The sequence below is a fragment of the Symsagittifera roscoffensis genome, chromosome 1 (genome assembly GCF_963678635.1).
Source record: "Symsagittifera roscoffensis chromosome 1, txSymRosc1.1, whole genome shotgun sequence".
Lineage (NCBI taxonomy): Eukaryota > Metazoa > Xenacoelomorpha > Acoela > Convolutidae > Symsagittifera > Symsagittifera roscoffensis.
In genome coordinates, this window is record NC_087062.1 from 58,970,867 (window position 1) to 58,986,151 (window position 15,285).

General features: G+C 33.3%; 1 protein-coding gene across 1 annotated transcript in view; it reads right to left on the reverse strand.

Moving 5' to 3' along the window:
- Positions 1-28: 28 nt before the first annotated feature.
- LOC134846472 (uncharacterized) overlaps positions 29-15,285 on the reverse strand; it is a 34,538-nt gene continuing 19,281 nt past the window's right edge. The window contains exons 6-11 of the mRNA XM_063863848.1: positions 14,709-14,852; positions 5,007-5,159; positions 4,490-4,621; positions 1,877-2,427; positions 598-1,198; positions 29-327 (exon numbers count right to left, since the gene is read on the reverse strand). Of these exons, the coding sequence (XP_063719918.1) occupies positions 104-327; positions 598-1,198; positions 1,877-2,427; positions 4,490-4,621; positions 5,007-5,159; positions 14,709-14,852 (1,805 nt within the window). The 3' untranslated portion in view covers positions 29-103. The remainder of the gene's footprint in view (positions 328-597; positions 1,199-1,876; positions 2,428-4,489; positions 4,622-5,006; positions 5,160-14,708; positions 14,853-15,285) is intronic.

Sequence of the window (15,285 nt, forward strand, 5' to 3'; positions counted from 1 at the left end):
AAAAAAACAAGGGGAAATAAATGTTTGTTTTTGGAGATTTCAACTACTATATATAGTAACATGAATTTATTATTTTTCTAATTCGCTGTTTATGCTAACATTGTTAAAATGATGTCAGCTTGTAGTAGTACCAGTATATTAGGTTCAGAAGCAGGTATGCTAGAGGAAATACGAAGCGAGAATATCGGTCAATGATGCCCACATTGTGGATGATGCAAGTCGGATTTCTACTAGCCAAGAGAGAATCTATTTCTACGTTCTCCTCTGCATCCCGAAACCTCTGCTGCTCGATATCATTTCCCTTTTTTGTCCCTGAGTTGAATTTGTCTAAACGAGGTGAAGTTCATGAGACATAAATGACGCGACAGTAACCAAATAGACTAGTTTTTTTATGGTCCCTCAAAAATAGGCATAACACGTTAAGTTCATTGAGAAGCATTTGCCATCAGGGTTAATGAGCTAGTTTTCACCTTTCCCGAGAGCTTTTATTTAAAAACCATAAGAATTTAAATAACTTTTCAAAACTGCCGATTGTTTTCTTCTGTCACAGTTAGTTAATTACTTTTTCTGTGTCAATTTTGTCTTCTGAATATTCACCTTTTAGGTCTCTACATGACCAGTTACAGTCGACTTCAGTGTTTTCTTCCCTTTTGCCGACCACCTTCAGTTCTCCTCGGCTGTTGTAACTTCTTAAGTTGATAGAAGCATCGGAGTTATGCGACGGAACTGAACGACTTCTAGTGGTAAATTGACTTCGCAACATACTTATTCTATATGAAGTATCCGAGTCATCATCGTTCCTGAAATCTTCTTTGCAACCTATATGTTCATCTGTAAATTCCATCGATGTCATTCTAGGAGTTTTGCCAATAACGGATGTACTTTGACCACCGTTTATGTTTAACACCTTGCTCGACGAAGTGGCACATAAAGTATTTGCGGGCATGGTCAATGGCTCAACTATTACATTGAAGCGAGAGTCAAAAAGAACTTCGTTTGTGCAGTCTAAGTTTGCGATTTGGGGAGCAAGATGTGACTGATCTGACCAAGTTCGCGTCATATTGTTGGATGGCATTGAGCTGGTGTATTGCTGTTGTTGTGTTTGTTTTGCAGGGCAACAACAGAAGAGTTCTTTGAGTTTGAAATAGGGAAAAATCTTCATATTGGCAGTGTAGCTGTCTCCTCCTCCGGAATGCACCTCAAAATTAGAAAATCTTTGAGCTAGTTGCGAAAAAAAAAATACTTTTAAAATGAGTGCAAACAATCTGTGCACGACTATGCACCGGTTGTTTTTGTTAGCACGTATTTTGCGAGTAAGTTGTTTTGGCAACTAGGACCTTGAAAGGCCTAGGACGGATATTTTGTGACCAGAAGCGGGTTGTGGGAAAGGTGGGGGTGAACGCCTCCTTCAGAGATTCGACCCCCCTGATAACGACTCAATGTGTCTCCTTTTGGTACTACTTTAAGACATCTATTGTTGGTGGTCTTACCCTAAATATATACTAATTTTGACTAGGATATACTAACAAAACTTTCAAAAAGTTCATTAAAACGCCTTGATTGGCCTGTTATTTAATGCACCGCGATGCAGAAATTTTGGTCTACATAGGGTCTTTATAGTCATTTGGGTGTGATGAAAAAATCAATTTCGCCTAGCTAAATAGAAAAAAAAGTCGATAAAATTTTCGAAAATCCGCCTCCCCCTTCGGGAAAACCCTAGATCCGTCACTGTTTATGACGTTTAGATATTTATGAGTTCACAAAAGACAGCCACTAAAAAAAACAACCACCTCTAGGGAATCAGAAATGTATAACTTAAGTTCAATTTATTCGACTGAACACATTTATCAAACATGTGCGTCTTTCATTATGTTACCTTTTTGGCGTTTGTGCCCTTATCGCTGAGAGAGAATGGGACTTGGTTGTTATCCACTTGCACCTCCTGTATCGATTTCACGGACTTCCTAGTCTGAGCATTCTTTATTTGCATCCAGGGGTGAAGTGGAGCTTCGCTGGACTTTTGCATGTGACGTCGGCTCCTCGATTTGGCTTGAAAAACGTCTGAATGATATTTAACATGATCATATGGGACTGTGAGAGGTCTGCTTTTTCCACTGTATCTCGATTCCCTTTTGCTTCCGGTGTCTTGACCATCTCGACGGAATGATCGAGAACGTAGTTGCGATTTCTGAGTGGAATCAACGGACGCTCGTCCTGATGGTGTTTTTCTGAATCTGGATCTAAATGAGATCCCACTGTCACCTGTGCAACCGACTGTTTCAGACGGACTGTCACTGTCGTCCCTGTGGGAGAAGTATGCTCCATGTCCATAGTTGCCGGATGAGTGGGAGTGTCGTCGGAAGTATGCCCCTTCGAAATCAGGGTCGTAGTCGGCTGCCACGTCCAAGTAACATACAGCCGCGAATTCTGTTTCGAAATTTTTTATTTAGTTTTTATCATAACTCTCATAAATATTATAACTTTTTTCAAGCCAGAAACTTACAACCATACTTTCTATTAAATTGTATGCTTACAATTTTTTAGAATTTGGTTCGGCTTGGCAGAATATCAAAAAGGCATCAGCCTCGCTTGTCGAGTGGCATCTCCATGAGCAAAACTTTTTTTCATATTTAAAAAAAAAAAACTAGATCAGCTAGACAGCACTCAAAAAGGACTTTAAAAAAATAGAACCAATGCAAATTTCATTTCGTAAAGTATTATTTAGCAATCAAATTGACATGAACAAAAAAAAAAAGGATTGAAACTTACCTAAACAATTCTAAAAAACGTTCGTTGTCACAAATATAAATTTCTCTTATTTAATTGGAAAAAAAACGAGTTGAAAGAGTCATGGTTAATTGTTAACTCTTCAAGAAAAAAATATTTGCCTATAGTGAAAATTTATTACATAAAATTTAAAACTTATTTTCTACTTTTTTTAAGAATGTTGCTTGTTTTATTAAAATTATTTCGCTGCAAAGTTATTTTTGTATTGCCTAAATTATTAGTACCTGTTATCTCATGTTTACTTATGTCTTAATTTCCAAATAAAAATTATTATGTCTAAAGTACTGCTTACGATTCTCAAGGTATGATTTCAAAAGAATAACAATCCTACCTCGTAAACCGTATCGTTCGCATTTTGATCGTAAAATTTTGTGAACAACTGTATCAAAGCTTTTGTATTGTCTATTATTGGACAAACAGAGTCAAGTTTTTTTTCGAAGTTCCCGACTAGCTGTTCAATGAGGTCCGGGATAGCATCAATTGTAGCTTTTTATTTCCCAAAATTCAAGATTTTGTTTTTCGAGCAAATTTTAGTCTTTAGTCAGCAATGGAACTTTAATTTCTCTCGCCTCGCGATCTGAAATAGAGTTCTTATGGACAGTCACTGTCAAAAAAAATTGGTGAAAAAACGTCCATTGTCGACTTGCTGCTTGTTTTTATTCATTTACTCTCCTTTTTCAATAAATTAGCCTGAACCTTAGCAGGCTGTTTCAAGATTTAGAGAGTCACCTGTCGATTAAAACTCATCACTATTCATGTTTCCATATACAGTGTGCATATCAACAGTCTGACTTTTCAGCGCAAACAAACAATCTTGTGATTGATCAAGAAACTTTAAATTGCTCATCTGAGGCTTTTAATAGACAACAGTTGAAAAATGTTTAGCTCCATTGTTTTCAATTGAAACGGTCAGAATTTATATTTTACCAGAAGTCAATTCTTCAGTTATTTTATAATTAAAATAATCTCTCACCGCATCTATATCTATTTACTTTTTCTAAAGTAACATGGCAGTTTGAAAATACCAAACTCCATATATTGACTCAGCCATGTTTCAGTATGAGCTATAATTTGCCTTTTATTATATTTACTTTTCAAAAAAAATACATAGACATGATTTTGCGTCAATGTGCGAATGTTTTGCAAAAGAATTGACATTCAGCTCTAAGTATCACTCCTTTTTCTAACTTTTTTCAAAAATTTTGTTATGGTCGATGTGCTTATATGCTACTTTTTGTATCAGCTAGTAATTTTAAAAGCACTTCTTGAAATAAGCATACTGATATTTGTAATACTGTGAAAATGATTTGGTAAACAGATCGCTACGAATCGCAATCTGGTTAAAAATAATTATTTGTACTTAATTAAGTCAGTTTTGTTATTATGGTGAAGTTATTGAGTTCTTATCTCTTTAAAAAGTAACAAAAAATACAATACTGGAGTCATTTTTTTCAGCGAGTTATATCCGATGGATCAGCGAAAGTTCGACTCCTTTGTGATCACACAATGCTGAAATTATAAGTAGTCACTAGTTTCGAGAAAAAAGTCACTATAGCCGCATAACTTGCTAGAAACTTTGCAAATTATTCACCCTTAAGGTACCTTGCTAAGAATATCTACCGTTATTAATCACGAATTCAAAGGTTCAACATATACGAACTTGGAATCTTTTGGTAACAAAATTGACAACATATTGCGTAACCTATAAGTGAGCAGAAAACGAAGAAGAAGCATCCGGCGAAGTATACATCTATGGCCTTCATGTAAGAAATCTTTGGCATGTTGTTGTTGCTGCCTGTGATAATGGTCAATAGAGTCAACACTGTGGTGATGCCTGAAACATTACAGATTCGTTGTCATCAAAGGCGGCTTTCACTTTGCTGAAAAACTTTGGAGCCAATCAGCATAAAAAGAGAGGTCGTAAAACAGCATCAAAGTGGGAAGTAGTGATTGGTAATGAAGGAGAACAACTTCCTGATGAAACCAGACCCCCCAATTTGAGGCCTGGCTCTTTATTAAAGATTTTTGATGAAAGAATCACGGCTTACGGAAGTTTCACTTCACTTTTTCTCAAAAAAAACTTACCAAATTTTTGGAAAGGTTGAATTTGCTCATACCACAAATTGAAAAATTTAGCGTTCACAGATAATGTACAGAATGTGAAAACTATTTCTACTGGTTTGAAATTTGGTTCCATTGTATCTGTGTTTTGATCGTACCGAGTGCAGCCCTGGCTGGCACTGAGGAGTGTCCTAGCCAGAAGGAGACCCATGAGACCATGACTATGAGTGCAGAAGGCACATACATCTGAATGAGGAAATAGAGGGTGTTTCGGACAAGGGTGAATCTGGCAGAAAGTGTGCTCCACTGTCCTAAACAACCACCTCTCTGATAGGTATCACTCGACAGACCTTTTTCTTTTCGATCGCTTCTCAAAAAATTGTTAACTATATTTATGCGAACAACTTGTGACATTCTCGAAAATTAAATATTCCGACCACTGAAATTGGGATAGAACTTTGTCTTCGGGCGCATAAAAGTTTTTTTTTTCTGAACTGCACTGATAGGAATCATTCGGCAAGTCTGGTGTTTTTTGATCGTCTCTCGAAAAAAATTTGAGAACTTTTTATGTGAACAATTTGTGTTTTAATTATTTTCTCAATAATTTATTTTACGCGAACAATATGCGAACAAAAATAATTGTTCCGACATTGAAAATGGGAAGGAATTTGTCTTCCTGTGTGTTTAATTTTTTCTAAAAAAAATTGCCCTAATTGCCCTAAAAAACAAACACTGCTCTGATACGAACTACTCGAAGGGCTTGGTGTTTTTTTGTAAAAAATATTTTTGTGCACAATTTGTGATTTGCTCATTCTCAAAAATTAATTGCTTCTTTTACTGAAAACGGGACGGAACTTTGTCTTCGAAGGATGTTTAGAGATTTTTTCTAGATTGCCCTAAGCAAATTCTGCTGTGATAGGAATTATTCAACAGGCCTGGTAATTTTTGATCGCCTCAAGAAAATTTGTGAAAGATATTCATACGAACAATTTGTCTTTTGTGCATTCATGAGAATTACTTGTTCTGTCCACTTAAAGCCATCGGAATGAGCTAAATGATTTTTTAATTAAGCACTTTTTGTCCGGATTCTAACGACATTTAAAATTGCCAAACATTTTTCTGAGTCTCAAGACAAAATCCAGTTTGAAGTTTTGATTTAAAGTCTGATTTTTAGCAAATCAAGCAAACGAACAGCTTTAATTAAGGAAGGTAAGCTTTTTAAGCCTTTAAAACAGTGTTTTGTCAGCTTCTTTGGACAAAAAAAAAATTGAGATACTCTAAAAAAAATTTGCATAAAATTCGTTAAATTTTCAATTTTTATTGTTCTCTATTTTTTTTGTTTTTTTTTTTTGAAGAAACCTGCTGCTGATTATGCCTCAATTGCTATGAACATGGAATATGTCTGAGCTAAAGCCTTTCGTTCAGATCATTTTAAAACGACCCAATTTGACGAAAACAAACTGCAAAATTTGTTTTTTTTAAACTTTTTAAATTGTGGTCAAAAATTTCTGGGCTACTCGTGCAGCATCCAGCTCTCTTCGATTGTCATTAATACTGTTAAGCAAGTTAAAAGGTTTCATAAAATTTATCACTTCATAAACATCCTGTAGGATGTTTTGAGTTTCTAAATAAATATAGATTAAACAAAAAAGCGTTACTGGGCCTCGTTTATCAATATTTGGGCAAAAACTCTTTAAAACATTTTTGGACTAAAAATTTAGGATTTCTAAATAAACTACCGAGTTAACCATTTTTTTCTCTTGTTGCCGTCAAAATAACCAGATTTTCTGTGGAAAAATACGCTACAATAATATAGGGATGGCATAAGTTGCATTTTTTCAATTTCAACGAGCAAAAGAACAAAAAGAAAGATATCGGGTTAAAATTTTGACAAGAGCTAGATGAAACTTTTTGAAATTACTTAGCCAAATTAGTTTTTTTGGGAAGCTGATAGGCTAGTATTACTCGGTCCGGCGTCAAAAACGGTTACATTTGTTTTTAAGACACACATTAAAAAATTTTGGGAGCTTACACTAAAAATTGGGCAAAATTTAGACTTTTGTATAGACTGGAGCAATAAATTTTCCAAAATATTTACTGGAACAGTTTTTTGTTGACTTTTTTGAGCATCAGCTTAAAATAATTTTAAAATTTAAGCCGTTTTTCGATGGCGGACCAAGGCACTCTTTCAATTCTTTTATCTGTCGTTTTTCAGCGGCATAAAGAGTAAATCAAGATCAGCAGCTTTTAAAAAATTTGAGCGCATAAATTAGAGCTCATTATATTGTTTGCGAGCATGAATCTACAGCAAGATTACTACTTAAACTAGTTATGATACACCGGCGTATTTTTGCCGTCCTAATAAAATTTTTCAAACTTAGGCCCGACTAAGTAGTTTTAAATAGTTCCATCTAACATTGTCAAAACTTGAACCCTTTATCTTTTGTTTCCTTTTTCTGCTGGTTGGAATGAAAAAGTGGTAACTTTTATGTGCTGTGACTTTCCATCAATTTCCGAAAGCAGTGTTATTGATTTCTCATATCTCTGATGTCTTCGCAAAGTCTGCTCTGAAACTTTTAGCAAAATTTGATTTTTCCAAGTGGCTTTGATACCCTAAATAAAGATACCCTAAATAGAAAAAATGCATCTTTCGAAAAATGAACGAGCTAACTACCTCTTCATAAATCTTGATGGTAAAACGGAGATTGGGTGGGTTTCAAAATCTGAAAAGCTCAATATGCGAACATCTTGCACCCCTTCATTTTTTTATGTTTTTCAAAAAAAAAACTTTTTTGAGCATTTTTGGATTGCTTTCCCAAAAAAAATTGCTTTCTTTTTGGCGCTCGCTTCCCCTTAATGATGTTTTTTGGCGTCGATGGGGCTCTAAGAATTCTTTGAAATTGGTCGGCTTTAAATACTTAGAGTACTTTGAAAAGTTGGTCAGCAAAAAACCGCTGACATAAAATAGTATCAAAGAGTAGAACTTTTGGAAAAAGTGGCAACACTCTTTTTGGATAATCAGGAAAACTGCAGATAAAAAAACATTTGTATACTGTCTTCATACATTGTACATTGAGCAATGGTATCTATCTATACGACAAAATTATATCCAAAATCAGCGTACTATCAGTCGTTTTTGATCATGAAAAAAAATTGTTATGTTTGAGTCCACTCACAAGTCAAAAATTTTTGAGCACAAGTCAAGAATTTTTTGGTGTTGTTGGTATTTTTATCTTTGTAATTGACTACCAAGCTTCTCGACCACACAACTAAAGTGGTTTGTCGAGTTTTCATCATCTTTAATCATTTTGACCACATCTATCTATGAATCATTTTTTTTTCATGCGTTTAACTTGGTAAAGCTTGCTAATCTAATAATCGAAACTATATGAAGACCACTATATGAATTTTATGTACCTATATTTTGTTATGTTTTTGTTCTGACCATTGAAAGTGGGGGGTGGGGCTTTGTATTCGGGTGTGTTTTACTTTTTTGTTTTATGCAAAATCAGGTATCACAAAGAACCATGTGACTGGGTTGAGGGATATATCATATTGACGCTCTGAAGCTCTTTCAGCCGTGATTCGCAGGGCATTGAAAAAACTTCCAGAAAACTTTCCCAGTCATAAAAAACACTTTGAATGCTTATTCGCCAATTTTTGACCTAATACTCGATTAATAATTTTGATTACTTGTTAAAGTGGTTATTTAGGCTTGAAAAATCATGTTTTCAAACGGAAACTAGTTTTGAAAGTTTTTTTTTGTTTTTTCCATGGCAAGAAAAAATAAATAAAATTTTAAAAATTATATTGTGCAAAAAACATTCGACATTTTTTTCGACAATTTTTTTTCTTTTATTTTGCAGACAACTGTTTTCAATTATGCCTAATATCTTTTTATCTTACATTTGTGTATAAATTTTTTCGCCCTACCACGTACAAACTGGTCCAAAGTTTGAAGAACTTTAAAAGTTAAAAAACTTTTGTATGAAGTTCATATGAAACGGGTCGGAACATTCTGTTCTACTTGCACAGCAAACTTGTTACTAATATATATTTACCCTTGCTACAAGCAAAGTTATTACCCAACTACTAGTACTGGACCGTTTTCCCCGTAAACAACTTTATTCACAGAATGGACGAATTGAAATGCTTATCATGACCTCTGGAAAAGGTCGGCTAATTTTCAGAATAGTTTTTTTTCGATTAACCTCCTTTGTTTTTATATAAAAGTGATTGATTCCTAATGTGAAATTTTAGAAAAAATCAAATCAACTTTTTTTTCAAAATTTTTTCAAGTTTTAAAAATGTCTTTTTTTCTCAATTCAAGTAATAGAATTGGTTCAATTTTTTGTTGTTTTTTGTTAATGTTTTTTTTTGCTTTTTGTTTTTTGTTTTTTTTTTCATTGGATTTCAAGTTTTTTTTAAAAAAAGTATCTATTTTGTTTGAAAAATAAAGACCAAGCAATCCTGTAGTCCTATCAAATTAGAATTAAATCAACTCAAAATTTGTCATAATTTTCTTCACAATTAGTCGACGCAATTTTTATTTTATAAATTTCTCATAAATTTAATCTAAATTGTCTCAATGATAACTCTTTTTTTGCCTTTTTAAACGATATTAGTTTAATTGCGTTTTTTGTCCGAGATTCTGCTCAACTTTTTTTCTTTAAATTTGTTTTTGTGTGACGGGAGTTTTTTTGGGAATCAAAATCAGGGTATGTTTTTGGTTTCAAACTTCAAAATTATTTGTTTTTAGCAGCATCTCTTTCTTGTGTCCACATCTTTGTTTGATTTGAGTTTTTTCTCGCCAATTTTTTCTTAAGAAAGAAGAATAAATATTACGTTTTGAATTGTGTTGTAACTGTTTTTGAACTTTATCATTTTCATTAGTTTTCTGTTTCTAGAAACGTTTAAAGTGTTTTCAGTTGAGGAGTATTGTTTATTTAGCTGGCCAGTTAAAAACATCAGTTGGAGTTCACAAATTTTGTTGTTTGCTAAAATTTTACATACTTTGTTACATTTTTCCATCTGATTTCAAATCACTTTTTTTCGAGATTTACATTTTTTTTTCATTGCAAGTAGCGCGAAGCTCTGTTTCGCTTCTGTTTGGTTATCTTTTTTCTCTTTTTTTTTCGTTTTGGGAAACGCAGTAACAAAATATACAGCTGTAATTAATTGCAGCTTTTTTGTGACAAGATTTCATTTGACAAGTAGCAAATTTTGAATTTGAAAGAATTAAGTTCTTGTTTTCAATTAGATTTTTTAAAAGTTGAGGTCTCATATATTTTACATGTAGTGCGTTTAGTGCCCTTACATCTTACACAATCCACATTTAGATTGGCAATTTAGCTAGCAATGGTTTTAATCCAATCCTAAAAACTCTTTGAAGTTTTTGTTATTTAAGTTAAGGTTTTGCTAAATTTCATTTTAACTAGTCTTTTAATTGATTTGTTGTTGTTCCGACTTTCGATACGAAAGTAACGGAATATTTGTGCTCGGGGTGGGTTTTTTTTCTTCGGACAAATTTCGACTTTTTAACTAGTCATTTTTGACGGAATTTTTTTATATCATTCAAAAGGTATTGTTGTCCTGAGCTTAAATTTGAAAAGATATTTTACCTGTGATCATTTTTCGTAAAGTTATGAGGGTTTAAAGATTGCCATTTTGACCAATTTGGGACAATTAACGGGCAATATAATTCGCGCTATTAACGCGTAAGCGAGATTTAGTCCGTCTTATAAATCGTTCCAAATTGGTTGAACTAAGCTTATTTGCCATAATTGATTTGTTACAAGGAACGAAATCTATCTTTTTGTACTTTATATGGCGTGTGGGGGGATGATTTTCATAAAAAATTTTCAAATTAAAAAAAAAATTCATTTTATTTTATTTCATTAATTTTTGTTAATGTATTACTGTTGCTCAATAAACCTTAAAAGGCAGTCGGAACATTCAGGGCTTCGCCCTGATACGAGCAGTCTTGTTTTGTTTTTCAATTGGTTTCCTTAAGAAGAACATAACAAGCAAACAAATTAACCGCATGAAATCAAAATTAATGCAGATGGTTTTTCAATGCTGTTTTTTTGTTGTTTTGTATAAACCAGTCATGATAATGCAGATGAAACAGTTTGTTAAATTGTTGGGATCTGAGAAACGAAGTCCGCACTATTGCTCCTTGTTTTTTGTATAGTCGTGGGACATAGAGGTGGTAACATTTCGTTTTCAAGTAATAAAATGAACCCTTTTTTCACGTTCTGCGGTTTTCTCTGCAACCAATAAAAGTTCACGGTTGAAATTTTGAGAATTGGTGAAGGAAACCATTTGGTTAAGAATAGCCAAATAAAAACCGTAGAAAATTGTTTTCAAGCCTTTGTTTGACTATATGGCTTCAAAAACCTCGTTTTAGTGCCAAAACTACCTGTAACGGCAGGAAGAAATTTGAAATATTGGAGTAAAAATTTTTCGTTGGAACGCTGAGTCTCCAAGCTTGTACTTCAATTAGTTTACTTGTCCCATCAGAAAAAATTATACTCAAAATTTTGGCTTTTTACTGAATAACTAGCTGAATTGTGAGTCATTTTGAGTCTAAGAGTCTTAAGGTTGTTCAGTTTTTTATCTGATAGGATACAAATATGGAGTCCTTTAAATGTCAAACGAATATTTTGAGGCCAAAATTTGAAACTGCTTCCGCCGTTACGGGGATTTTTTCGCACTAAAAACAGCTCCTTGATGCCCTCCAGCTAAAACAGCAAAAAACAGCTTAACAACAACTTTTTACGGTTATATATTTGGTTATATTCTAATATAGCTTTTATCTAATTTATCGGACTAGGTCGTAAATTTTTGAAATAATTTTGATCTCGAGATAGTGAGATTTAGTTTTTAAAAATTTAGCGGACAACTTCTTATATTTCTGAAACGGTTTTGACCTTGAAACAGTAAAATTGATTTGAAAATACACCCCAATTTTTATTTGAACTGTCATAAAAACAAACCAAAGTTATTGCGTTTTTTCAGGGGTCATTTTTTAATATATAATAAGTATAGAGAGTTGCAAAAAGGTGAAACAGACAAATTAATTGAAAAGAGCAAATGATCTATTTCAGAAAACTTTTGCGTTCAGAAGTTAATTTTTCAGACAAAACCCTAAAACTCAAATTTGCAAGCAAAAATTGCTCAAAATTGGCTGATTGCTTTTCTTAGTTATTTTTGTTTGTTCCACTTTTTTGCTTTTGATAATGGCAAAAAGTTGGAATGGACAAAATTAAATACAAAAACAATTACGAGCAACTTTTGCATGCAAGTTTGATTTTTTAGGCGACCTTGACATATTCGTTTTGTCTGAAAAACTTGTTTTTGCAAGAAAAGTTTTTTGATTTATGATAATTGCTCTTTTCTAATTAATTCTGTTGGTTCCAACTTTTTGCAACTTCTATAACTTCAACCCATTGACTACAAAACACTTTGCATTTAGCAGCGATCTGACATGAATTTTTTCAAGAGAAAAAGAACACGTAAAACGCCGATAAAAATGCAAACGCAAAACTTCGGAGAACTACCTCTAAAAAGTTTCAACTTAAAGGTCAGAATTATTTCGAAAGTTGTCAGTAGGCATTGTGCGATACATTTGTTAGAAGCTCTGCAACCGAAGTTTCAAAATTACGTTTGAAGTTACAAAATATCAAATCCAGAAGCATGCGCTTTTACAGAGTTCAATGTTTTTGCTTAAATTCAAGCCCGTAGCTTCAAAAGAAGTTTCAACAAACAGCGGTCTGACATGCAACTTTTAGAAGGAAAACACTCATAAAACGCCCACAAAAACACAAACGCGAAATTCTGAAGGTCAGAATTATTTCAAAAGTTCAATACGTTGTCCGATAAATGTGTTAAAAGTTTAATTCACTGTATGTCAAAATTTCAACCGCGAAGTTTCAATGGCTGCAGAGAAAATGGCAGAAACGTGAAAAGACTTCGTTCGTTTCATCTCTTCGAAACTGTACAAAAATTTTTCGTTTAGTTTCAGTTTTTGTTTTATATGTAGTCAAAGTACACGACTGTCACCATGACAATGATAACTGCTTCAAATAAATGCATTTCTAAAGCTTGCTTTTCTGCTTTAAAACTGTTTTTATTCGTTAGAGTGCGCGCGCTGTGATTGGAACACTAAACATTAAGTTTTTGCGAAATCAGTTTTTTCAAAAATCACTGATCAAAAAAGTTTGTTTGTTGTGTTTTGTCTCATTTTATGCGTGGCTTCTTCGATATTTTTTGTCGTTAATTGCTGTTTTATATAAGTGGCTTTGATTTTGCAAACATGGGCTTAACAAAAATGTGCTTAAGCTTATCAAAGTTGAAATGGCATGCTTTTTTTCTATAGCCTTCAGCTTATTAGAAAAAAATTTTTCCTTTTTCTATTTATTTTTGTGTTTTAAAAAAGTATCATTATAACTGCCAAAATTTGTTTCAACACAGCAAAGGAAATTTCGGCCGCTCAGGAATTAAAATTTTGGAATTCAGTGGAGATGTATCGCTGCATAAGACGCTACAGTTGGCTGCAGTAAATAAAATTTTCTTTTGGACAAAAAATAGCTGTTGAAACTTCCACTAGTGTTCAAGTTGGCTACAAAGTGCTGCGAAAATTTGTTTCCAGATATGTTTTCAACCATAAAAAAGTTAGTGATACTGTGCTGATTTAGACAAAAAACCGAACAGATCAAAAAACGAACTACATTGGAAATTTTGTATACCATGCAAGTATTTTGAAAAGAAATTAGCAAGTGATAAAGTTACAATATTAGTTTTGTTCAGTAACTAACAAAGAGGAAAGCTCGCCATGCTTTTCAAGTCCTTTTTTTTATTTGTGTAAAGCAAAAAAAGACTTTGTTAAGTAGCTCTTAACTTCCCTTACCAAAAGTTAGGTCTGAGGTGCCATTAAATTTTTTATTGGCATCATTAAATGCTATTAATGGCGGTAGACCGTTTTCTTTTTCTATTTTCTCTTGTTTTCAAAAGTTACTCGTTATTGTCCCGACCATTGAAAATGAGGAGGAACTTCGTATTCGCATGTGTTTTAGTTTTTTGTTTATGACGCAAAATCAGGTGCCATAAGTAATCATTGGAACGGGTTGAGTGATATATCATAAAAAAGCCTTTTTGTTCGTAATTTGAACTACATTAAAAATTTTGAATTAAAAAAAAATTGAATTTTTAAAAATAGTGTTGAGAAAAAACTGTTTAAATTTTTGTTTGTTTAATTTCGAGCTAATAAGGTGGCCGCGTAGGCTTCCAATTTCTTATTTAAGCTTAATTTAAGCCATGAAAACTTAGTTTTTTTGAAGTAAAGGTAGCTTTTGAAGTTTTTTAGCGCAATTTTGGGAATCAAAAACTTAGAAGGTGGAAAAGTTTCTGCAAAAAAATTTGAAAACATTTTAAAAATTTTATCAATGTTTTTTTTTTCGTTTTTCAAATCATTTTTCGTCAAAAACTGTTTTCCAATTGACCTATTTTACTTTGACTCTCAAATATGCCTAAGTTCTATTTTTGTTCAGATCTTTTTTTTTCACATCATGCAGAAACAAACGACACCAATTTAACAAAAAAAAAACATTTTTTTTTGTACTTTTTAAGACTGTGCTCGGAAAATTCTGTGCTACTTGCTCAGTAAACGGCTATCCTTGTTTGTATCTTGATAATTTTTGCTCTTTCCGACTTTAGTAGCCTCTAGTTTAATAGCTATAAATATAGCCTGACCACTGTTGCTCTCTTATACAATTGAGAGCTATACTTTTTGTCGGGGCCATATTAGAAGAGAAGGAGTACGGCATGATTCAATGAGATTATCACAAAAATCTACAAACCTGTTGATAGGGATCTGTTGAACGTCGATAGGGACAAGTTTTCGACTCGGAAGTTAGAGAGAGTAGTGTCCTGGGCCATCATGATTGCAGGGTTGCCCGGTTGGTGTCGCCAACTGTAGCGTACGTCTTCTGTCGTATATCCATCTAAACACAAGGAAACTTACAACCCTTGTAACACAGATCCTGTCAAATATATTTTGCAAAAAACTAAAAAATGTGAAACTGATTGCAAATTAGTTCGAGGAACCATCGAGAGCTCGAGCGTACCAAAGACACCAACCCAAACCTTTTTCAAAGGCGCCTACATTACTTATTTTGATGGGCGGGCGAATACCAAAAATGCTTTTTTGGGCCATTTCTTGCTCAAAAGATCAATTAATATCCTACGGCGCAGAAATAATTTTTGTTAAATATGATAACTCGGAGCTGAAAAAACTCGAAACTTACAACCTAGAAAAAATGCTCCGATAACGTTTTTCACCAAAATACCACCGCCCTAAAAATTGAAAAAAACCAGACAAACATTTTTTTCAGACTCTTTGATGCGTTTTCTTTTTCATTATCTACAAACTCCTTT